Genomic DNA, 22,980 nt, shown 5'->3' on the forward strand with positions numbered 1-22,980 from the left:
GTAATGAAGTGAAGATTTATGAACAATATTATTAATTTGTTGACACTTTTAACTTGACGTACAATTATGAATTAGCGTTGATCGCTAAGGACAAAGGAATGACGGCTTTTCGGTTTTTCTACCTGAGCGTCTTTACTATTATGATTATCCATTTTTATTATTACCCAGTTAGCACAGGTTGACCATCAACTAAGTTGATGTTCAATGGTTTACGTTAACTTTACGTTAACTTCGCGTCAATCTCTGCATTTGCAACAGTTTCTCATAAATTGACTTTAACTTACGCATCAAGTTAGTGTAAATCTATTGCCGGAATTTTCATTAAGGCTTGCTCAAAGTTAATGCAAAGTTGCAGAAAGTTAACGTTAACTTCACGTCAACAGTTATAAGTATATATAAGTGTTGCTCTACTGTTAGCGTAAACTTTACGTCAAATTCCGGCCGTAGGTTAACGTGAACTTCGTTTCGCTTGTGCTAACTGCCCTGATAGCCACCTTACCTATAACTTACTGTCAATCTACGTCCGCAATTTGAAGCAAACTTGACGGAAAGAGTTGGCAAAGCGAGCGATTACCTATTAGTTACCTATAACTTACTCTGCAAATAGACGTCAAAACTTGCTGTACAAGTATTTCCTTCAAATTGTAATAAAGTTGAAAGGAAATTTAACTACAAGTTTGATTGTTAACTTGTATTCAAGTTGCGGCCGTAGATTTCCGTCAATTTGCTTACAACTGTTGTTGAGAGAAGAATTACCGCCAACTTGGTGTATAAATTAACCGTAACTGCTGGAAGTCAACACTTACTGAGAAAGCGCTGGCTATCAGGGTACTTTCTAGTGGCGTATTTGTAACTAAAACCGCGTTGCACATTATTGGGTGGAGAGGGGATGAAAGTCGAAAATATCCGAGCTACACTCTCTGGTTGCGACAACTATACCTTAATGCACATTCGAGAAAGAAACACCGTCCGATTCCAGCTGTAATAGAAAAATTAACAGTACCATAAAATCAAATTTCTGCAAAAATTAAAAAAATTGAAAATGCAATTTTTTAACAAAAAAAAAAGCAATATGTTTGCTAAAAATAATTTTTAAAATGGTGAACTGCTAACTTAAATGTCATAAAAAAATGAAGTGATTGTTTATATTAAAACTCAGTGGACCGCCTCAAAATCGTTGTATTAAGGATTAAAATAAATTGGATGATAACATATTTATATTCATTCAACATAAATATTGATTAATAATTAACTCATACCTGTCCAGAATTAATATTTTTTAATCATAAAAATTGGATTTTAAATAATAAAAAATTGATTAGTTTTTAAGAATCTAAAAAATTTTAACATTCAATTTGTAATTTTTTTTTAAGTTCAATGTTAAGCTTAACTAAATTTGATTAATTATACAACTGTAAGATTCGTTTGCTGATATCTAACCGGTATTTCACTTATGTAAATTTTTATCACAAATTTTACAAATTTATTATCGATTGAGTAAAAAATTATGTATTTATGTGCGCACTTAATAACCTTAAAGAAGTTTAATTATCATCACATACGCCTTTATTATTGTTACAAAGTATTCTTACATTTATTTGTTGATCGATCTTTTATTTGTTTACTTGCCATTATAAGAAGGCACATAACATACCAATGTGAAATTTTTAATTGTAAAAAACCATGTAAATATTGAATTACATTGTTTTCAAAAAGACAACATTAATAAAACAATAAAATAATAAGAGATCAATAATAAAGAAAACTACAATATTAAAAGACATAAAATGGTTATAATTTCAAATTCTATCAACAAATTAAATTTACCATTGAAACGTTCTTTTTTCGATGGTTAATTCCAGTGTTTAATAAGTAATTATATCACTCCAAATTATGACCAATCTATATACATATATATATTATTCTAGAAAATAATTCTAAAATTAGCAGACAAAAAATTTTCATTTTTTTTTTTTAAATAATTTAATTAGAAATAAAAAAATATTTTTGAAATATTACACATATAATTTTAATAATTTTCTACAAGTGAAATTTTTTATTTTAATTTTTTTTGGAATAATTTTTTGAATAAAAAAAAAATTTTAAATTGTCATATCTGCTAACTTTATTTTAATCTTTAAAAATAAAAATATCGATAGTAAAATAAAGTATATTTATTGCAAATTATTTTTTTTTCTACTTAGTGTATCAAAGAAAAAAATCCAAGAGTTGGGACCCAATGTAGCGTGTGCTGAATGGCTGATGAGAAATGGTGCCGCTGTTAAATGGAAAAAAATTTCTAAAAATGAAAGTCGAATTGATGATAAATACTTGAATAATTATGATAACTTACCAAAAGCGTCCGGTGGAATGGAATATGTTATCTACGGCGTCGATGCAACTGATTCAGGAATTAGTCATGAAGGATTCCCTCATTTTGGTATGCACTACTCTAACATTTTGATAAAGTTTTATAGATTTTTTCTGACATGCTCACAAAAAAACTTTCAATCGAATTTCACAGTTTTGTTTCTATCAATAAATCTTTAAAATTAATTCATACAATAATGTTATCATACTGAAATATTAGCAGAAATCTGACAATTTTGGGGATTTTTATAACTAATTAATTATTATTATTATAACAAATTTTTTTTTTTTTAATTCGTACGTACGATTTTTTTTTAATTTTTATGTCTGGAACATTTTTGCTAAATTTTTTTAATTATAATTTGATTGTTACAAAAATTTTTTAAATTGTTAAATGTATGTTAAATTCAGAATCATAATGATGATGTATAAAAACAGTTTGTTATTACTTTCTAGAAAGTTAAATGTAAAAGCTAATTCAATTGAAATTTCACAAGTTAGTCAAAAAATTCCATATTTATTGTAGAAAGCTTTTTAATTTGAAGATTGCTTCTAATAACTATAATTTTTCAGATGGTTGTAAATATATTGCCGAAATGAAATTGGTAAATTGTCTTTATGTCGGTAATCAAGCACTCAATTATTTGAATTTGTTGAAAAATTCATTGGAATATCTACAAATTAAGAATTGTGGATTAATAACTGATGAAGGTCTCCATTCTTTGACTGAACTAACGTATGTAAATATTTATTAATAATCAATTCATACTAGTAAAAGAAAAAGACATAAGGTAGAACCACCGGTTTTGGAAACCTTAGTGCTAGTTTTGGACACTGAAATTTAACAATTGTGCAGAAAATTGTATTGTTAAAATTATATTGTCATAGAATTTTTTAACGGAATTTATGTTGCTATTACGCTTATAGATTAGTTATACAATAATTTAGACATCAAATTTCCAAAAACGATATAGTGTCCTCTAACAGTGCTTCTACCCTAGGCCAAGCTTAATGATACATAATTATGCATTGAGTGATTGATATTCTTTAAGAAGATTATTTATTTAAAAAATAAACAAAACTTTTTTTGCTTGTATCTGTAAATTAAATTAAATTTTTTTTTATCTTAATTTTATTAAATTAAATTATTTTATATGAATTGAGTTTAACTAATTTGGCATGAAATTTTATCTATATATTCTTTACATGTTATGTGACAAATTATGGAATATTATAATTGAAATAAAAATTTTTTATTACAGAAATTTGAAAACACTGAAGCTAAGAAATTTACCAGGAATTAAAGATAAAAATTTAATACAAGACAAACTTTGTAATGAATTGAAAGGCTGTAAAATTATTTATGAAAAAGAATAAATATTTAAAACTTGAATAATTTTATAGTTATTCTCAATAATAACTGAAAAATATTTGGTAACAAATATGGTTTGTAACTTTCAAACAAAAATTTCATTTTTTTTTTTAATATATATTTTTAGAAAGTATATCTAAAAGTATTGTGTTAAAATTTCCAAGTGATCGGTCTACTGTGACTGTATAATTTTGGGATGTTTATGTGAATGTTCAAGAAGAAAATTCAAATTTTAAAAAGACTAAAGGAGTCTTGTATGTTCCCGGCATCGCTCATTGACTTCAAGTAAGATTTTTTTTTTAATTAATTAAAAAAACATTACACGCATTTATCTCAGAACTATGTTCTTCTGGTTGACGTAGATGAAATATCCGGAACTACTGCCTTGGTCTTCATGAAATTTAAACCACACATTCTGTAAAGTAGTAGTTATCTCATCAGTTACAACCAAATCAAAATTTTGATTTTTATTATTTTTTTAGGACTAAAAACTAAAAAAAGTCTCATTTTTCCGGTTTTTTTTTTTTTTTTTTTAAGTGTCCGCTATTGTGTTATTTATCAATAAATATTAATTTCCGTCAATGATGCAATAACTATTTATATATTGAACGTAAATAATTTTAGTTTTTGTGTTTTAGATGAGCCGTTATCAAGTTATCATGTACGTCAGCGACATACCTTTTGGAGAAGCTCCGTTCACCCGTTGTTTATTCATATAAAAAATAAATTAAAATATTTTTTGTTATTTAAACGTGTATTTGTTGAGCGTAATAAATTTTATATTAAGGTCTATAAGTTTCTACGTAAAAAAATAATGAATATTGGTTTTTTTTTCCTTTTCGAGCGCTGGAACCAAAATGACTCCTTAATCGGCGTTAGTCTTAAAATGAAAAAATTGAAATTAATATCTGAAAAGAGAATTTTTCTGTGGAACCAAAAAAATCTCAATAAAATGTAAATTCTTTAAGTTGAAAAATTAGTGTAATAACCGTTATAAGTACTTACTTAGTCATTATCATATTTGAAAGCAAGATCAGGCATTAATAAATTAAACTCTTCTTGATTATTAGTTCTTGTAATAAGCAAAATATTAAACATTTGAATTAAAAAAAAAAAAAAAAAAAAAAAATGAGCTTAAAAATATCCACATTTATGACAGATGCGGAACAGAACAATTAAAATGATAATAACTTCCTTTTTCCTTGAAAATTAATATAATTTTCTGAACAGGAAGTTAGAAATCAAACACGTTAGTTTTTGTTTATTTATATTTATTTACCGTCTGTAATTAATTATTTTTTTTTTAAATATTAAATAATAGAGGACTGGTGTAAATGTCGTGACTTATTAATTAATCCACTCATTGTTTTTTATTTAATTTTTTCTTATCACTTCATTTCTTTCTTTTTCTCATCAATTTAGTAATGGGTATAATATATATTACATATATATTATTATTTAGTTATCCATTTAATTTATTATTATCATTATAATAATTATTAATATTATTATGATTTCAATTACGATTGTAAACCACCGATGAGACACGATTAACGATGGTAATTTTTCATTATTGATTAAATCATCGTTTGTATGAATTATATTAATTTTTTTATTCTTTAAAATTACTTTTCAAATTTAAATTTGTATAATTTTTTACATCAATTTTTTTTTTAAATTTAGTTTCGACACGCATTAAATTTCAAAAGTTATCTATTTAATTTTATATTTTTTATCTTAGAGTTTTTTAGAAGTAACAAATCAACGAAAGCAGTAATTTTTTACTAAAACATTTTCTTCTCGGAAAAGTTCTAATAAAAATACTTTATCTTTTCTAATTGGACAAACTTTTTTTTTTCTATCTTGATATTGTGTAAAAAAACTTTTCGGTGATCAATAAAATTTTCTTCGAAGATAAAATTATCGTTTAAAATAAAAATTTAAACAGAAGTTAATTTTTTTCATAATTATTTATGTTTATTTCAATAATTAAATTTATTAACTGTAAGAAGTGAATTTTTTTCGTTCTATTTTTTTTTAATTCATTCATTGAATAGGACAAAAAGGGGAATGTAAAAAGGATTAATTTATTATCCATATTTTTTTTTTTTGTTAAATATTAAATATATCAATTAATTAATTATTTATTTAATGCATTAAGACATTGATAGCGAGCTTAAATTGCTCATTTTATTTCATTTATTTATGTATTTATAATTAATCACTTAAACTTCATGATTTAATCGTTTTATCTGTCTTCTCTCATTAAATTTGGTTGATAATAATTACTCGCATCGAATAATTATGTTCAAAATTTCAATATAATTGGCTAATTAATTGTTTACAATAAAATAAATTAACTATTATTGAATTATATTAATTAATAATTATTGTTAAAGAAAAATAAAGAAAAAGGTATTTTTATAATATAAATCAAGCCAATTGATATTTTTAAAAATGAATATTTAAAAAATTTTACACATATAATACGTATATTTATATATCAATGGCTTTAAAAATCTAACTAATTTTAATTAAAATTTTTCTTTAGTTGCAATTTTAGCTATATTATTATTTTTCGTTTGTTATTGATTTTCTTAAATTAATCCACAATTTTATCAAAGTAGATCAATTATCAAACGAAATATTTCTTAATTAATTTATATTTGGTTGATAATTTATCTTTCTTTATGTTTACTTCCATTAATTTATTTAATTACTATTAATATTGTTTTAATTAATTTTTTTATACTAGATAATAATTAATTTTGTTGATTAATTAATTATAGTTTAATTTTTTTTTAATATCGAAATGCGTGCATTAAAGTTTATTTGACAATTTATTTTAACGAGTAATAAATGTAAAATAATTATTCCTTAATAAGTTAATAAACAAAAAAAAAACCTTTTCATTCAATAAGAAAAAAATTATTTATTTCTATTCGTGCAAATTTATTAATTTATAATCAACAATAGCATGAAAAAAAGGTGACAAAGTTATTTTAATACGAAAAATTAATCAGAACATGAAAAAACAATTTTATCGTTCCTAAAAATTGAAAAATTATAGTATTACATACATAAAAGTAATTATAATTTAAAAATCTAAATAATCTATTGTAAATTAACAAACAAGTTCTTAACCAACATGGTATATTTACCAACTAAATAATAATAAAAATAATAGTTAACAATAATTTAAATGGAAAAAAACTTTCATCATTATTAGATAAGTAATAAAGGCTCCTTTTTGATTAAGAATTCAATTATTATTGTTAAAATGTTTATGAACATAACTTGAATATTGTGTAGAAGAAAAAAAATGTTACTTTTAGTTTACCATTTTTTTAATACTTAAAATTAATAATTATTAATTAATAATAGTATTTAATTATTCATTTTTCCAACTTTTATTAATTTCAATTTTTATTTTTATTTTAATTTTTTATTTATTATTTATTAAACTTTTTTGTCAACAGACAGATCTTTCATTTCATTGAAATCCTATTTCTTTAGTTACTTTTACTGTAGTTGTAGCTGATGTTGTTTTAGTTACTGCTGTATTATTTATTTTTTGCTGCATAAAAATTCGCACCTCTAGATGTTCATTTTTTTTTTTTTTTTCATATAATAATCATTTATTTGTTTTTTAATTATTTTAATTTAATTTTATTTTTTAATTTTCTTAATATGTCAATACCACTTCAAGTTGAAAATTATTCATACATGTAAGTCGTATTCACTTTGATGTCATCATTGTGACGAATTCTGAAAAAATAAGAAAAAAAATAAAAATAAGTAAATAATAAATTACATTTTCAAGTATTCAATAACATGTAACAGATTATGTAATAATTACCTTCATAATTAACTTGACCATCACCGTCGATATCTGCTTCTCTTATCATTTCATCGACTTCTTCATCAGTCAATTTTTCACCAAGATTTGTCATAACGTGTCTCAGCTCAGCAGCTGAGATGAAACCATTACCATCTTTGTCAAATACCCTAAATGCCTCTCTGATTTCTTCTTCGCTATCTGTATCTTTCATTTTACGCGCCATCATGGTTAAGAATTCCGGAAAATCAATTGTTCCGTTACCTGTATAAATCAACACAAAAAAAAATTTAATTATCTGAATCACTAACAATGTGAATATAAGTACAAAGATTAATTACTTAAATTTAACAAAGAATTTAATCACATAGAAACATGTGTCAGGTTTACAAAATTTCTGTTACGACTTAAATACTGACAAAAGTTTATCATAAATGTTATCATTATTGACAAAAATTATGAATAAGTTTGTCGTTATTTATTTAATAAACTTCAATAGTGGAATAGTTGATTGTTATTAATATTCTATTGTAAAATTAAATGTTTAGCCAGCAAACATACTTGTTTTAACAAAACGTTATTGTGTAGAAATTTCAACAAATTCAAAGTAGACCTGAATTATTTGTATTAAAGTTTGTTATACTTTAATCATAACTATGACTCCACCGTAAGTAAATTTGTATAAATTATTACTTTGTCATAGTTCGAATGTCAAAATATAAAATAATAATAGTAAATGTGTCATATACTTTTATTTTCAAGTAATTCTTTCGGGGCCAAGTATCAATTCTAGATGACTTTGAATATTATTACTGAATGATAAAGTTGAATTGATTTAGTTTTATTAAATTTTAACCACTTGAAATCAGTAATTTTTAATGCTTGTATTATTTAACTTTAATTTTGGAGTCGATATTTTTTTTTTTTTTTTATCATTAATAAAAAGAACTCAATAAGTTGCACACCAATTAAATATTGATAAAAAAAAAAATAGAAATCTTTCGTAGCGAATCCATGTACAAAGAAACTATGAAAAATATAATTACCATCAGCATCAACTTCATTAATCATATCCTGTAATTCAGCTTCCGTTGGATTTTGTCCCAACGAACGCATAACAGTTCCCAACTCTTTTGTAGTGATAGTACCATCACCATCTTTGTCAAATAGCGAGAAAGCTTCTTTAAATTCAGCGATCTGTTCCTCTGTTAATTGATCAGCCTTAAACATAAAAAGAATCACAATTATTAAAAAATAGATAACAAACTAAATGATAAAAAAACTTTCCCAGGAATTAAATAGAAAAAAAAAAAACTACATATTCGTTAAAATATTTTACCCGGATATCCAGGGTCTTGCTAACCACCTGACCTCGACCTCAATCTTTTTACCCTCATCCCTTAAAAAAAAAAAAAAAAATTCTTGCTCCCGTTCTTTTATAGAAACAACCGACATAAAATATACCACGTATATATTTTATAGGAACAAAGTATTTTTCGACTTGGGGTTGGGGCAAATTATAAAAAAGGAAATAAGAGAGATTGGGCGAAGGGATGTAAGGTGTAGGACGGGTGAAACGAACCGTAGAGGAGAAAGTATGGAGAGGGGAGGTAACGGTGATGAAAGAGGATAGGGGAGAAGTTGAAGAAAATCAATAGCTTGGTATATAGCACAATGGCTGATTGGCGAATGCCGCAACGCGCTAATCTCCCTTCCACCCTCTCTAAAACCCTCGTTTGTTCTTTTTTTTTCATCTCTTTCTCTTTCTCTCCTTCATATAACAATTCCAACCCTCGGTTATGTTATACTAAAGTTTACAAAACATACGAATTCTCGTGGATAGTCTAACAAGACATTAATCGATTGACATACTTCTCACACGTTATCTAGACCATTATTATTATTATTAATATTATTATAATTGCTATGATAATTAATACTAAAAAATTTACTCTGTTATTTTATTGACAAACTTGGAGACAATAGAGTAAATATTTTGATTTTTACTACAATTTTTCAGGTAGAAAAATTATTTCAATCAAATTTAGATTTTTTTAACAAAATATGAATTGTATAAAATCTTGAGAAAAAATAAGATATTATTAGTTAAATAGAATAATAATTAACACAAATTTTACACTATCAAGTAAATTACTGTACATACAAAATGAATATCTTAATTTTCCTAGATAAAATCTAGTGATTTACTAGTGATAAAAAATCGCCATAAAAAATAAAATGATCTAGTAAAAATAAAAAATCTTTGGTTAGCTCAGCGTATCATTTTCTAAAATAAAATTTCATTTCAAAATTAGAATCAGTATGCTTGTAAAATAATAGTAAAAAATTTTGAGTATCTCAGATTAGACTAAAAAATGTTAAATGAAAAGATGATATCCACGTGCTCGTTAAAAAGTTAAAACGCGTCAGTTTTAAAATGGAATCCGGTTGTAAAAAAATATCTAAAAAAAAAGTATTGTGTTAATTGCGTCTGAACAAAAAAAAAATCCTAATAATAACTCTATAACTCATATCGAATAATAATCAATACTTACCATGTTGGCTTTAGAATTACTTAATGTAAATCAAATGGAAGTAAGGAAAATCCACGGGTGAGTTAATTAATTAATGTAATTATTAATTCAGTGATAGTAAATAATTCACAATAAATCACTGGGAGTAAGTAATCCAACAAAACAAGATAAAATATAAACGTTAACAGAGAATTGGTTAAATAGTTGTTGAAATCCCGGTGTAGATTGGCAACACACTTCTGTACGCAATAAAATATAGTTTAATATACGTATGTGATATTTAAAATAATAAAAAGTACGTTATTTATTATTCAAAACAATAATTAATATATTTTGATAATAATTAACAGTACGAGATTTAATAAAATATTTCAATTTAAAATAATAATTAATAAAATACGGTATTTATACAGTAAAACAACTCGACGTTTATAATCGCACTCGACTCTTACTAAACTTAAGCAGAGAACAAGAACAGCAATGGAGGAGTCTACCGTTTCGTGTATGTTAACAGTACGAGGACTAGTTGTATTACTACGCGTTTAAAGCTTTAGCTGCTGATGTAGGAGCAGTAGAAACCGACCGGCAGAGCGGCACTCGGTTATTCTCGGCTATACGTTTTCAGCTACACTACAGACAGACGTGTATCTTAAACCCGATCATTGGCGGGGAAATTTTGTCACTAGTGGGGGAAATGACGGTTGATTTTGAACGACGCGCGCATTTAACTACGCGGACATAAAATAGTACGATGCGTTAATCTACATTTACATTATATTTTCCAAATTTTTATATTAATAATTAAATAATATTTATTATTATATTCTTCTTCTGGATTTTTTTATCTGGTAAGCCTTCTGATTACTCCTTATTGATAACAACGTGACAATATGGTTAACGGTTTTTTTTTTGTACTTTTAAATTTTTACTGGGGTGCGGTTATTGTTTACAGGACAGGTCCGGGCGTATACTCAGGACACTTGTGATTGGCCCGCGCGCACCTGCAATGCGTCAGCCGCCGGCCGACGTTGACGCCGCCGCCGCGCTGACTCTGCCGGTGGCTACCGGGTCAAAGCCAGAGAGCTGAACGAGCCGCAGCATTTTACTTATAAACGCTATCTTTATATATTTTTTTTTTTATATTATTATTTTCCTTTTTTAATTCTATGTACTCACACGGCTATACATCCACATGCATAAATCATGTATGTCTTGATTCATGATAACGAACATGTATAATAATCTGCATGTGTATAATGATATGGTGTGTAAGAAATATTTTTCTTATTATCATTTTCACCAATTAGGTATTGAATTTTTTTTTATCTATTTCTTAAAATAAATTTTTACAACAAATTAACTTATCCATAACAAAATGTAATCTAATTATTTAATACACATAAATTTATCTTTATTCAATAAATATAAATTGTAATTGATATTATCTTTTTTCTAGGATACATTCAATTGATAAGTAAATTAATCTCGAATAAAAGAAAAGAAGAAATTAAATGTTTTTAAGGAATAGAATTTTTATAAATATTGATCTCCAAAACCTTTGAGGTAAAGTTGATTTTTAATTAAAACAACATAAGCAAATGAAAAAATGTTATCATGATTTTTTTTTATTTTTCAGAAGGTAAACTCATGACAAAACGAATGAGCGTGCGCGAACGTACGCGCAATGCGACACGCTATTGAAGTGAGATCGAGATAGAGTTGTAATCTTGTTAAAGAAAAAGCGAGAGAGAAAGTAAAAATAAAATTAAAAAGAGAGCGATAGAGAAAAGAGAGAGTATGTAATGAAGAGTGCAAAGACGAATTCGAAAAACTAGAGAGAAAGTAAGATGATGAGAGAAAAGAGAGAAAAAGAGCATGCCGTGTAAGTGTCTGTGTGTCATATGGGCGAGAAGAAAATTTAATCTTGTTAAACGTTCAATTGAGTTAACAGACAGGCCTATATTATTATGCGTCTTTTTTGTCTCTCTCACTCTTTTGATTTGCAATTGTTTTTCCTGCTAATTTGACGTTTCGTTAGAAAACCCTCTAACTTAATTACTTTGTCATTTTTCGAAAACAAAAAAAAATTATAGTTATTTTATTAAGCATCTAATGATACATTATTAAAAACTGAGTACTTTAATGTGTTAATTTCAATTGAAACTTTTTTTTTTTATTAATTTAATAATAAAAATTATTTATAGGTAAAATTTAAGGAGGATATTAGAAAAATTATGGATTTTTACTTTAAAAAAAAAAAAAAAAAAAAAACTTGTAATGTAACGATCAAACATATCAAAGTTGACGTCAAGATTTGATGATAAATAAATTGGGAAATGAAAAAAAAGTAAACATATATATAGTATATTACATATAACAACATAACGAGCGAGATAGTGAATGATAAGGGAAAATTTATTTTTATGTTAGCGCATATATATTTTTCCGTGATACTTTAATAGGTAATATATCATTTTTTATACTATATATTTGTGCATGTAAGACGTATTTATTGATTATACAAATATAAATTTGTTTTCTTTGTTAAATTTGAACGCAGGTTTTAATTTTCTATACATAAATATATGAGTGCCAAATTTATACTTCATTCACGATATATTGGAGAGATTATGTGACATGAAAATTTATTAAATATTAATTAAAAATTCGAAATTAAAAAAAAATTATTCAGCCGAAAAAATGATTACTGCTCCAATTTTATAATAGTGACATTGATTAATTCTCATAATTATTAATAATTGAGTTTTCAATGCTGTCTATGACGATTTGGCGTGGCAGGTGTTACCCCACTTCTGAGCCCATAATATCTGAAGAGATCATATGTGGGTGTGTAATTAACTAAAGAAGTTCAATTTTATCGACTGAGCTATTTTCAAAATATACTAAAAAATAATTTTGCTTTTATTTAAATGACGATAGCACAAGATTTTCGAATCTTTAATTTGGAAGCTGTTCAATTATAGCGGGATATTAATTATTACTACCTTCAATCATTATGTGACTGCCGAGATTTACGGATTATAAATAATAAAACTTTAGCCTAATGATTTTTTGATATTTATAATCACACAACATAGTTTGGGTACTTTTTAAATTATTTAAAAAATAATAGTGCTATCGCAGGATCAATAATAAATAATTTAATGGACAAATGTGACGGCACGAATTTATAGAACCAACAAACTTCAAAACTTCTCCAAAAACTTTACATAAAAAATTGACTATCACTGAAAAATATATAAAACCGTGAAAAGTCACAAATTCTTATCAAGAACTTTCTGATGATACCAAATTTAACTATAAAAATTCCTTTAAAAATAATAATATACTCATCACAAAATTTTCCTTACTCTCTCAATTATTTCAATTGTAAATGACTATCGCTAAAAAAATATCAAAGCCAATTTACGATAAAGATATACCCGTTATAACAAAACAAAATAAATTAATAAATGACGTTTATCGCAAAATTCGAATCTGTTTAAAACTACTTTAAAAACTTATCATAATAAATTAACTATTGCTGAAAAGTATATGAAACATTGAAAAGGCACAAATTTAGATCATGACCTTTCAAATGATATTAAATAATTTAAAAATCTTATTTTATCATATAAATACGCCGGAGACTAAATTTTTTTATTCTTTTAATTATATAGATTATTTTATATGATTTTCTTTTCTCATATCACAGTCCATCTTGTTCAATACGAGCCTCTTGAAATAACACGTCAAGTTTTATTCATACGCCTTGATTATAATTAATAAAATAAACCAAAAAGATGTAACTATTTTAGAGCAACATAAAGAGTGAATGACGCGTGTAAAATTGCAAATTGATATTGATACAAACGTACTCAGAGGGTATTTGCGTTTGCATTTTTTCAACATTTGTATAATGAAGTGTATGGTAAGAATAAACATTTACTTAAAAAATAAAAACAGAGTAATTAAAATCCAAGTAATAATTAAATATTGTTTAAATGACTAATGATATATCCAGTAGCTTCCCTTAACTTCATTTTATTAACTTTTCAATAACTTTAAATAAAACAATTCTTTAAACAATTTTTCATCAATTCTTTCAGACACTATTTTAATATAAGTTAATACTTAATAATTTATATAAAATAGTCACTAAAGATACATATTTATTCACAATATAACAATAATTTTCATCCCTTACGCCGGCATAAGAGTAAATTACAAATAATTTATTTAAAAAAAATATATTAATAAACTACTTGAAATTAAAAAATAATCTTATAATTAGAATCAATAAATTATTTTTTCATTCAAATGTAATTCCGATTGATGATACTGGTAAAATAGGATTTGAATTTTCAACTTCTAACGCTGTAGCCATACAGTCATTAGCTGTTTCCATTTCACCTAATGATTCCAAAACTTTTCCTAAATTGTACCAAGTTTGGTGAGAATTTGGATCTATTTTAGCGGCATCACGTAATGTTTTTTCAGCCAATCTTTGACATCCTAAATAATGATAAATTAACCCCTGTAAATAAAATAATTGTTTAATAAATTGCTTGATTTATTTATAAGTTAGAGCAACTAAAATTTTTTATCATATTTCAAAATTGCAACTTTATAATTTTGTGACCATTGATTTTAGTAGTAATACATAGTCAACTGATTAAATTAATTATATAATTATCTTTTTATTTACTTATATTCTTACCAAATGTTGGAGACTTTTTATGTGGTAAGGATTGATTGCTACAGCATTTTGATAACACTGTTTAGCCTCACTGTACTCAGATTTGTATTCATGTAATAAGCCTTTCTGTAAAAATTCAAATAGAAAAAATAATTTGTTTATTTTTAAAAATAGTGTAGTTGTATAACACGTAAGACAAGGCTGAGAATGAAGATTATTTATTGTGTCATTTTAAATGGACTATCAAGTATCAAACATAATTAAACCTAATTATATTTTTAATTACTTACGTCACTTAGGACTTTATAAAGTAATTTCATCCGTTAAATTTAAATATTTTTTTATTCAAAAATATTAAAATTGAAAAAACTACGTTTATTATTTTCGATGATTTTAAATTATTTAATGCATTATTAAAAACTTAATTAAAAAAAAAATTTTGTTTTTAAAACCTCTATAGATAAAATTTAAAGAAAAGTTACCAGTATGAAATTGTACAAAAATATTGACTTTGATCAATTAGTTTAAGCTTTTTTTTACTGTCTTATTCTATTGAATAAAAAAATTTTTTTTTGTAACTTTTTTAAAAAAAATAAATAAATAAATTATACCGTATACATAATGTGATGACTCATAGGAAAAATATTGGTAGCCTCTTGTAATGATAATGCTGCAGCATCTGGTTTATCAAGCATCAAAAAAACTTCAGTTAACAGTAACCAAATCTGCAACTGCAGTAGCCATGCACGTTGTGGTCCAGGTTTGGGTGTAAATGAACTAAGTGATGAAGCAACTTCCGACAGAGCTTGCTCAATTTTAGATGCCGCTAAGGATTGTGCATGTACTGAACTTGAATCTTTGTCTGATAATTCTGTCGAATATAGTTGAAAAATGCTACGCGTTTCACTACGTTTTTCACTTTGTTGTTCATTACAATCTACATTAACTTGATTTTCATACAAATCACGCCAAATTTTCAACATTTCTTTGATAGTGATAATTGATTCTTCAGCACCTACGCTATGTAACTGTAAATGGGCTTTTATATACAAGAAATTTGAATTATCTGGATATTCAACTAAAATTGAATTAACTAAATTTAATGCATCATTGTATTGTTTGTAAGCTGACAATAACAATGCTAGTAAATGCAATGATGGAATGTGTTCAGCTCGTAAATTCAAGGCTATTTTCACATGAATCATAGCTTCATTTAATTGTCGATTAATTGCATATTCATATGCCAAATAATATTCAGCTAGATGATCATTTGGATCGTATTGCTGAGCTCTAAAAATAAAAATATGATTATTAATTAATAAATTATACACAGAAAAAAATTTACCTGAATCAAGTAAATAATTTTGAAGAATTTTATCTTCTTGATTTGAGTAAAAAAATTTTTAAACTAAGAAATTTTTTTTGATTTAAGTAAATTTTGTTGGTTTCAAGACAATTAAATTCTTCAAAATTATTTTTTTGGTTCAAGAATTTTTTCCTTCATTTAAGTTAATATATGAGCTATTGAAAAATTAAATCGACAAAAAAATTGACTATCACATTGAATCAAATCAATTATTAGATGTAAATCAAATTGTAAAATATTCCAATTGTTCATTAAATAAAACAACATAATATTAAGTTAAGCTGAAATACAAACTTATGGAATGCTTCAAGCGCTTGAGTACTATGTGTAGCTTTGTCTGCTTTTACCATATAACTCCTTGCCAAGATACTGTTTCCAATCCCGACATATAAATGACAGCGAGATATTAAACCTGATGGATTATTATTTTCTCTTGAGACAGCTTTTTTAGCCCATTCAATTCCTGTAGATATTTTTTCTAAATGCTCATAGCACATTCGCGCTGCCAGCAAACATGGCATCACTTTATTGGGCGCTAAACGTGCAACTATCTCGAGTACTGAATATGCATGGGCGTACTGTCCCAATTGTATTAAACAAAGTGCATACTGCGTCCAAACATGGATTTCTTCATGAGAAAATTTCATAGCACGTTTAAATGATTCGTACAACAATTCAACTTGATTCCATTTAACTGTAACGATTGTCAATAAATCATAGACGTTCGTCGCTACTTCATGCGCACGAGATTTAGCTTCTTTAAATTCTGGGGATTGACTGAGAACTGCGTCACGTACCGCCATTGCTTCTCCAATTAATAAAAGTAAAATAATTTCTTCGTTTATAGTGCGTGGAACAAACATATTAATACCCTGATATTTTTTTGGCTTCCAAGGTGATTTTTGTGTTTCTACCATTCCATTTATTGTCGCGTAATTGTTTAATTTACGCGTTAATGTATTAGACGCAACCATTGTCGTAGTTTCAGCAACTTCAGGTGCTTTATAATCCGAATTTGTAATACGCCGTAAAAGCAATTCTGCTAGCTGACGAATTAAAGTCAACCGTAAACTTTGGGTTGTTGTAGTTTCAATAGCAGATAAAATTTCACGCCAACGGTTTATTGAACGTTCAATATTACCAGATTGAAGATGCATCAAGGGAGCACGTAGTAAAGCCGTTTCAAGAATAGGGCCCATGGTTTTTGATGTGATTGGTGGTTGAGGAGAGTAACCACCATTTTGTGTTACCTGAGATTTTTCGAGCTCTTGAAAATAGACTAGAGATAAATCACCAGAAGTTTCAAAACATTTAATCATGCGTTCCTGATACTCTGATAATTTGTACTTTGATTTTATGGTTGGTAATTGTTTCTCAAAACATAGGCCTTGAATGGCGTAGGATTCGGCTATTATACGAAGACTACGAGGTGGCAGAGGTTTTTCAGTTAGAGTATGAAGTTCTGCAAAGTCGTAATGGTGAAGAGCCTCAGAGTAGAGTCCCATTGCATAGTGAAGTTTACCCAAAAGAAGGTGTGCATCGAGGACAACAACTGCCTAAAATATTACAATTATTTTAATTAATTTTTTGTATTATTTGAATGTTCATTTATTTATACAATTTTTAAATTATATGTCTTATGAAATTAAAATAATCCTGACAAATATCAAAATCTAAAATATAATTTTAGTAAAAAAAAAAAAATCATTAAAAGATATTTGTTTTAATTTATTAACTTTTGATAAAAAGTTAATTAAATAGAATTCTTTTAAAAGTATGGTTTAAAAATTGTTCATCTGACACACCTACATTTATTGTGTAAGAGTATCACACGGAAATCTCCAAGGAAACTGGGCGTGCATTTAACTTTAATTATTAATTTTTCTAAACAAACTTTAGATAAGGTAAGGTGTGTTATAAAAATGAATTGTTGCATGTCATTCAATCAACAGGTAGCATTAAATATCATGATACTGAAATTAACAGAAATCTATAAATTTTTGGAATTTTTATAACCAATCAATTATTTTTAAAAATTTACTTGTAATTTTTTAAAATTTCTACATGTGAATTTTTTTTTGCTAAATATTTTTCATTTTAATTTAATTGTTTTTAATAAAAACATTTTCATATATGATCACCTGTTTATCTTTTTCATTAGCCGCTAAAACTAAATCCTTTTTAGCATCAATCAATCCTGTTTTAGCTTTTGTAATATTAGCTTCAATCGGTGGAGTTTCCTCCAAAAAATTTTCTAGTTTTCCTTCTCCGCTCAAAAAATTGGCTAAACATTCTGTAACATAAAAAAAATTAAAATAAGTACGCTTATCATAAGAACCAAACTTAAATATTAATACAGAAACAAATATTTTTTTAAAAAGTTATGACTAAGTGCTGAAATTACTTAAAATATTATCCAGTTTGAATTAGTACTGTTGAAGTCTGATAACAGAACACTATTGATATGGAAAACTTTGTTATCATTAAGAGACTTTATATAATAAAACATATGTAATTAGAGTACTGTATTAATAAACTAAAACTTTATCATACATTTTTCCGTATAATGAAAAGTAGTTTATTTTAACCTAAAATAGTAATTTCATTTAATTAATAGTTATTTAAAAAAATACATACCATTAGATGGATAAAGTTCTTTTAAGCTATTTGCTAACTCTATAACCTTTTTCCAATTTCCTTCACCTCGATATTTATCAATTTCATTTTCAATTCTTAAAGTTTGGCCCTTTTTACTTGTCATTGTTGAAGTAAATTACTTCAATATTCTAAAATAAATAACGTGCTAGTGAAATTTCGAAAATAAAATATAGTTTACTTAAATATTAGTTAAATTATTCATTAGCTCAACTAAGCGCGGCCATTGCAATAACTTGACACTGCTTGACAGAAAATAGCAATGAAAACATATAATATAACCTGGTGATGCTGAACAGAGTTAAAAAATCTTTCACTTCTCTAATACAGAAAAAGATAGAAACATGTCTTGAGAATTTAGGTTTGTGCGCATGCGGTGATTCTTGGCGCATGCGCTTGATTTTGACAGAGCGCGAAATTTAAATTTTTGTGTTGAAAATATCAAGTTGACTTCAGATATTGATTAAATGATTAAAAACACCTGGTCTTAAAACACAACCTCTTTTTTTTTGACATATTTAGTAAAACTGTTTTATTTTACACGTAAAAAATTTTTAATTTTTTCTCCAAGAAGTTTATCAATTGTCTTATTTAGTTTTTTTTTCTTTACTAAAAAATGGAAGATTATAATATTACTGGAAGAATTGGTGAGGGTGCTCATGGTTTAGTTTTACGGGGCATACATTGTGAAAGTGGTAAACATGTAGCGTTAAAACGTATTATGATGAAAAAAATAGAGGATGAAATTCCTGTATCTATAATACGAGAAATAAAAAGCCTGCAAGAATTAAATCATCCATATGTAATAAATCATCGTCATTTTTTTTTAGTTAATCAATAAAAAAACTTGCTTATAATATTTATTATTTTTTCAGATAATAAAACTTTTAGATGCTTTTCCATCGGGGTATGATTTCATAATGGTATTTGATTATATGCCGTCTGGATTGTGGGAACTATTAAGAGACAATAATAGACCATTAACGGTGCCGCAAATTAAAATTTACTTCAAAATGCTTTTAGAGGGTGTACATTATATGCACAAAAATAATTTTATGCATCGGGTATGTAATAAAAAAAAAATTATATTGTACACTGAGAAAAAAAATTTATTTTGAAAAAAATGAGCAAAGTTATAATAAAAAATTAATTTGCTGAAAATTCTAAACAATTTTATTTCTTAGCTGAAGAAATAAAAATTTTTGTCACAGTTACTTTCTTGTTGAAAAAAAAGTTTTCTAGATTTGGAAAAAAACAATTTTGGATGAAAATTTGCAAGTTGTCTGTCTACAATTGTTTTTTTTTCCAAATTTATAAACCTTTTGTTTAATAAGAAAGTTATTGGGAGAAAAGTTTTTATTTCTTCAGCTAAGAAATCAAATTGTTGAAAATTTTTAACAAATTAATTTCTTCTCACATCAATGATTTTTTTCAAAATAAATTTTTTCTTTCAGTGTAGTCTTATGATAAAACTAACATTAGCAGACATTTGACAATTCTTAAAATTTTTATGAGAAATCCATAATTATGAAAAAAATGTTTCTAAAAACTTGCACTTTCAATTCTCAAAAACTTCTACATGTTGAATTTTTTTTGGTTATAATTTGTTATGAAAATCTAAAAAATTATTAGATGTCTATTAAATTCAGTGTCATGTTTTATAGTATACATGAATTAAAATTTTGTTTGACATAGAAACTTTTTATACCAGGATTTGAAGCCCGCTAATTTATTAATAGACAATGAAGGGATATTAAAGATAGCTGACTTTGGATTAGCAAGATTAATGTATGATGATAGTACCCATCCATATTCCCATCAAGTGGCAACGCGATGGTATCGAGCGCCAGAATTATTGTATGGATCGAAAATTTATACGTCTGCTATTGATATGTGGTCAATTGGTTGTATATTCGGGGAGATGATTAATAGTTCTCCATTATTTCCGGTAAGATGATACGTAAGACTGCATTTAGAAACCTTTTTGTTGTTCTTTCTAAAAAATGAACTTTTTGACACAATGTGTAGGGTGAAACAGATATCGAGCAACTAGCAATCGTTATAAAGCAACTGGGCTCACCAACACCAGAATCGTGGCCTGAATTAAAAACTTTACCTGATTATAATAAAATAACTTTTCCGTATCAGAAAAGTGTACCATGGGAACAAATTGTCCCTGAAGCATCACCTGAAGCTTTGGATATTGTGCGTTCGTTATTGATTTATAATTCATCAAAACGACTGACTGCTGAGGAGGTAACATGTTATTATTTATTATTAAAGTATATATATAACATACGTAAATCTATTTATAATTTAACGAAAATGTATTCTTATGTATTAGGTATTAAAACATGATTATTTTTACGTACCGCCTTTCCCGTGTGACATCAAGCAGTTACCAAAACCACCAAGTGATCATAGGAATCAGTTCAAAACTAAAGAAATTAATTGTAATATTAAACCAACTGAATTGTTTGCTGATTTATTAAAAATAATGTGATGACAACTAATTTGTTAATTTATTTGGACAATATTACTTTCATCAAATGTGAATTCTTTACTTCCATACAGTGAATATATCTTTTAATTACCAATTCTAAGTCGATTTTTGAAACAAAAAAAAAGTAATTGTAGAGTTCAATCTTATAATTTCCAGATGATTTTATTTGGTAATCTGAAAAATTAGTTTCCGAAAAATAAGTACTTTACTATTTGAAAAAAAAAAAAAAAAAAAAAAAAAAAAACTTTTAAGGTCTATAACTTTTAAGGTTTATATTAAATAAAATAATTTTTTTTTCGATCTAATAAGTAATTATATCGCGTGCCAAAAGCTAAAAGGGCGCATAATTTTTTTATCGCTAATCGACTGATAACACAAATTTTACGCATAAAAATCAAACATTGATTTTCTTAAGCTAAACGGGCGTATGTTTTAAATATGCTCCCTTATATTTTTAGGAATTTGAAAATTTTATGATCTAAAATTAAAAGAGCTTAGAAAAAAGTTTTTTCTGAGAAATTTACTAAAACGATTATCTAAAGCCTGAAAATTAAACAGAAAATGGTACAGTCAAAGGCGCGTATTTTAACTATGCTTTTATAAAATTGAAATAAGAAATATTTCAGAAAAATGACAAAATACATAAAAAATCTAAAAATGAACATTTCAAAAAATTATTCTGATTTATGGCGTACCCATAATTCAATAAAAAATTAGTAAACAAGTTTTTTTTTAATTATTTTTTAACGAAAAATTGATATTTTCATTTTTTTTTATTATTTAATTTTGAGAAAAAAAAATGTGTCGTAGGTCAAAAAAATTTTACTCATGTGAATTTTATATTCAGAAAAATATTTAATCTTAAACTAAACAATTATTTTCGTTTTGCTGCTTTTTATTACAATTGAGCTTTGTATACTAAACTGTTTTCTAGATTTAAGTTGTTTTGTAAAACTATTTGTCAACATTTTCTATTCAAACTTTAATTTTTTTATGCGTCTTTTTAGCTTTAGGCATTATTTTTCTAAAAGCTAAAAGGGCGTATGAGATACACCCTGTTAGCTTTAGGATGCTCGAATTTTTTTTTTTACAGATCTTTATGTTTTGAACGATTTTAAAACATAGAACATGGATCTCTACTAACCTGTAGCAATGCTCCCTTTCACCTCAAGCGCGACGTGTATGAATTTTTTAATTTTAGAATAACGTAAATATATCATTTATTCTGCATACAAGAATAAAAAGAACTTAGCTTTACTTTATCGTTAGATTTATATATTATTAAAACTATTTTCAATTTTATCTTGGCTTATTTTGTTCTTTTTATTTTAAAAATTACTTACCACAAAAGAATGAAATGATATCTAAAGTTTATTTTAATTATATTTATGTTGAAAATGAATATCATTTTTGACAATTCTAGAAATTATTTGTTTCAATCTGATTTCTTCTTTATTTTTATTTTTTCAATAATTTAAAACCTGTTCGATTAAATTACTCCAAAAATAAATAATATTGAAGTTTAATTAAACTTCTTCGAATGCTTCAAACATAAACTTTTATGAATCGGTCTCAATGTCGCACGACATGGGTCTTTGACGATTTTTTCGCGCTTTTGAATTCTGATTAATTAACCCTGCCAG

General features: G+C 25.9%; 4 protein-coding genes and 2 long non-coding RNA genes across 14 annotated transcripts; 3 read left to right on the forward strand and 3 right to left on the reverse strand.

The window, feature by feature from the left end:
* The first annotated feature begins 965 nt into the window (after window positions 1-965).
* On the forward strand, window positions 966-7,441 carry LOC141532303 (ATP synthase subunit s, mitochondrial). Of its 5 annotated transcripts, none has more exons than XM_074250593.1 (6): window positions 1,481-1,872; window positions 2,205-2,440; window positions 2,944-3,106; window positions 3,633-3,816; window positions 3,907-4,027; window positions 4,381-7,441. In XM_074250593.1, exons 2-4 carry the CDS (start codon window positions 2,263-2,265, stop codon window positions 3,745-3,747), a joined length of 456 nt encoding a protein of 151 aa, XP_074106694.1. In that variant the 5' UTR covers window positions 1,481-1,872; window positions 2,205-2,262; the 3' UTR covers window positions 3,748-3,816; window positions 3,907-4,027; window positions 4,381-7,441. The 5 variants fall into 5 exon arrangements, with proteins under 5 accessions (XP_074106692.1, XP_074106694.1, XP_074106691.1 ...); XM_074250590.1 differs by having other exon boundaries at window positions 3,633-3,804; window positions 3,870-4,027; XM_074250591.1 differs by lacking the exon at window positions 1,481-1,872 and adding an exon at window positions 966-1,442 and having other exon boundaries at window positions 3,633-4,027.
* Window positions 7,263-10,708, reverse strand: LOC141532304 (calmodulin). 2 transcript variants are annotated; one of them, XM_074250595.1, is made up of 5 exons: window positions 10,567-10,708; window positions 10,136-10,353; window positions 8,627-8,801; window positions 7,602-7,844; window positions 7,263-7,510 (listed from the first exon to the last, which is right to left on the reverse strand). In XM_074250595.1, the coding sequence occupies exons 2-5, from the start codon at window positions 10,136-10,138 to the stop codon at window positions 7,482-7,484; spliced, it is 450 nt and encodes a 149-aa protein (XP_074106696.1). In that variant the 5' UTR covers window positions 10,139-10,353; window positions 10,567-10,708; the 3' UTR covers window positions 7,263-7,481. The 2 variants fall into 2 exon arrangements, with proteins under 2 accessions (XP_074106696.1, XP_074106695.1); XM_074250594.1 differs by having other exon boundaries at window positions 10,526-10,665.
* A 114-nt stretch (window positions 10,709-10,822) lies between these two features.
* LOC141532306 (uncharacterized) lies at window positions 10,823-13,463 on the forward strand. 4 transcript variants are annotated; one of them, XR_012480071.1, is made up of 6 exons: window positions 10,823-10,962; window positions 11,067-11,421; window positions 11,571-11,677; window positions 11,751-11,996; window positions 12,319-12,576; window positions 12,675-13,463. It is a non-coding gene; the product is annotated as an uncharacterized LOC141532306 (long non-coding RNA). The 4 variants fall into 4 exon arrangements; XR_012480072.1 differs by having other exon boundaries at window positions 10,889-11,421; window positions 12,675-12,961; window positions 13,055-13,463; XR_012480069.1 differs by having other exon boundaries at window positions 10,889-11,421.
* Window positions 13,464-14,142: 679 nt separating this feature from the next.
* Window positions 14,143-19,085, reverse strand: Ttc7 (tetratricopeptide repeat domain 7). The gene is made up of 6 exons (XM_074250578.1): window positions 18,817-19,085; window positions 18,321-18,472; window positions 16,474-17,735; window positions 15,425-16,103; window positions 14,835-14,939; window positions 14,143-14,651 (listed from the first exon to the last, which is right to left on the reverse strand). The coding sequence occupies exons 1-6, from the start codon at window positions 18,938-18,940 to the stop codon at window positions 14,427-14,429; spliced, it is 2,547 nt and encodes an 848-aa protein (XP_074106679.1). The 5' UTR covers window positions 18,941-19,085; the 3' UTR covers window positions 14,143-14,426.
* A 223-nt stretch (window positions 19,086-19,308) lies between these two features.
* On the forward strand, window positions 19,309-21,343 carry LOC141532302 (cyclin-dependent kinase 20). Its single transcript, XM_074250588.1, has 5 exons — window positions 19,309-19,636; window positions 19,710-19,898; window positions 20,546-20,782; window positions 20,863-21,090; window positions 21,179-21,343. The coding sequence occupies exons 1-5, from the start codon at window positions 19,451-19,453 to the stop codon at window positions 21,335-21,337; spliced, it is 999 nt and encodes a 332-aa protein (XP_074106689.1). The 5' UTR covers window positions 19,309-19,450; the 3' UTR covers window positions 21,338-21,343.
* LOC141532307 (uncharacterized) lies at window positions 20,951-22,860 on the reverse strand. The gene is made up of 5 exons (XR_012480073.1): window positions 22,681-22,860; window positions 22,482-22,562; window positions 21,429-21,511; window positions 21,207-21,272; window positions 20,951-21,082 (listed from the first exon to the last, which is right to left on the reverse strand). It is a non-coding gene; the product is annotated as an uncharacterized LOC141532307 (long non-coding RNA).
* Between the last annotated feature and the right edge of the window lie 120 nt (window positions 22,861-22,980).

The sequence above is a fragment of the Cotesia typhae genome, unplaced genomic scaffold (genome assembly GCF_013202065.1).
Source record: "Cotesia typhae breed Kobodo isofemale line unplaced genomic scaffold, CoteBio_Ctyphae contig_59, whole genome shotgun sequence".
NCBI lineage: Eukaryota > Metazoa > Arthropoda > Insecta > Hymenoptera > Braconidae > Cotesia > Cotesia typhae.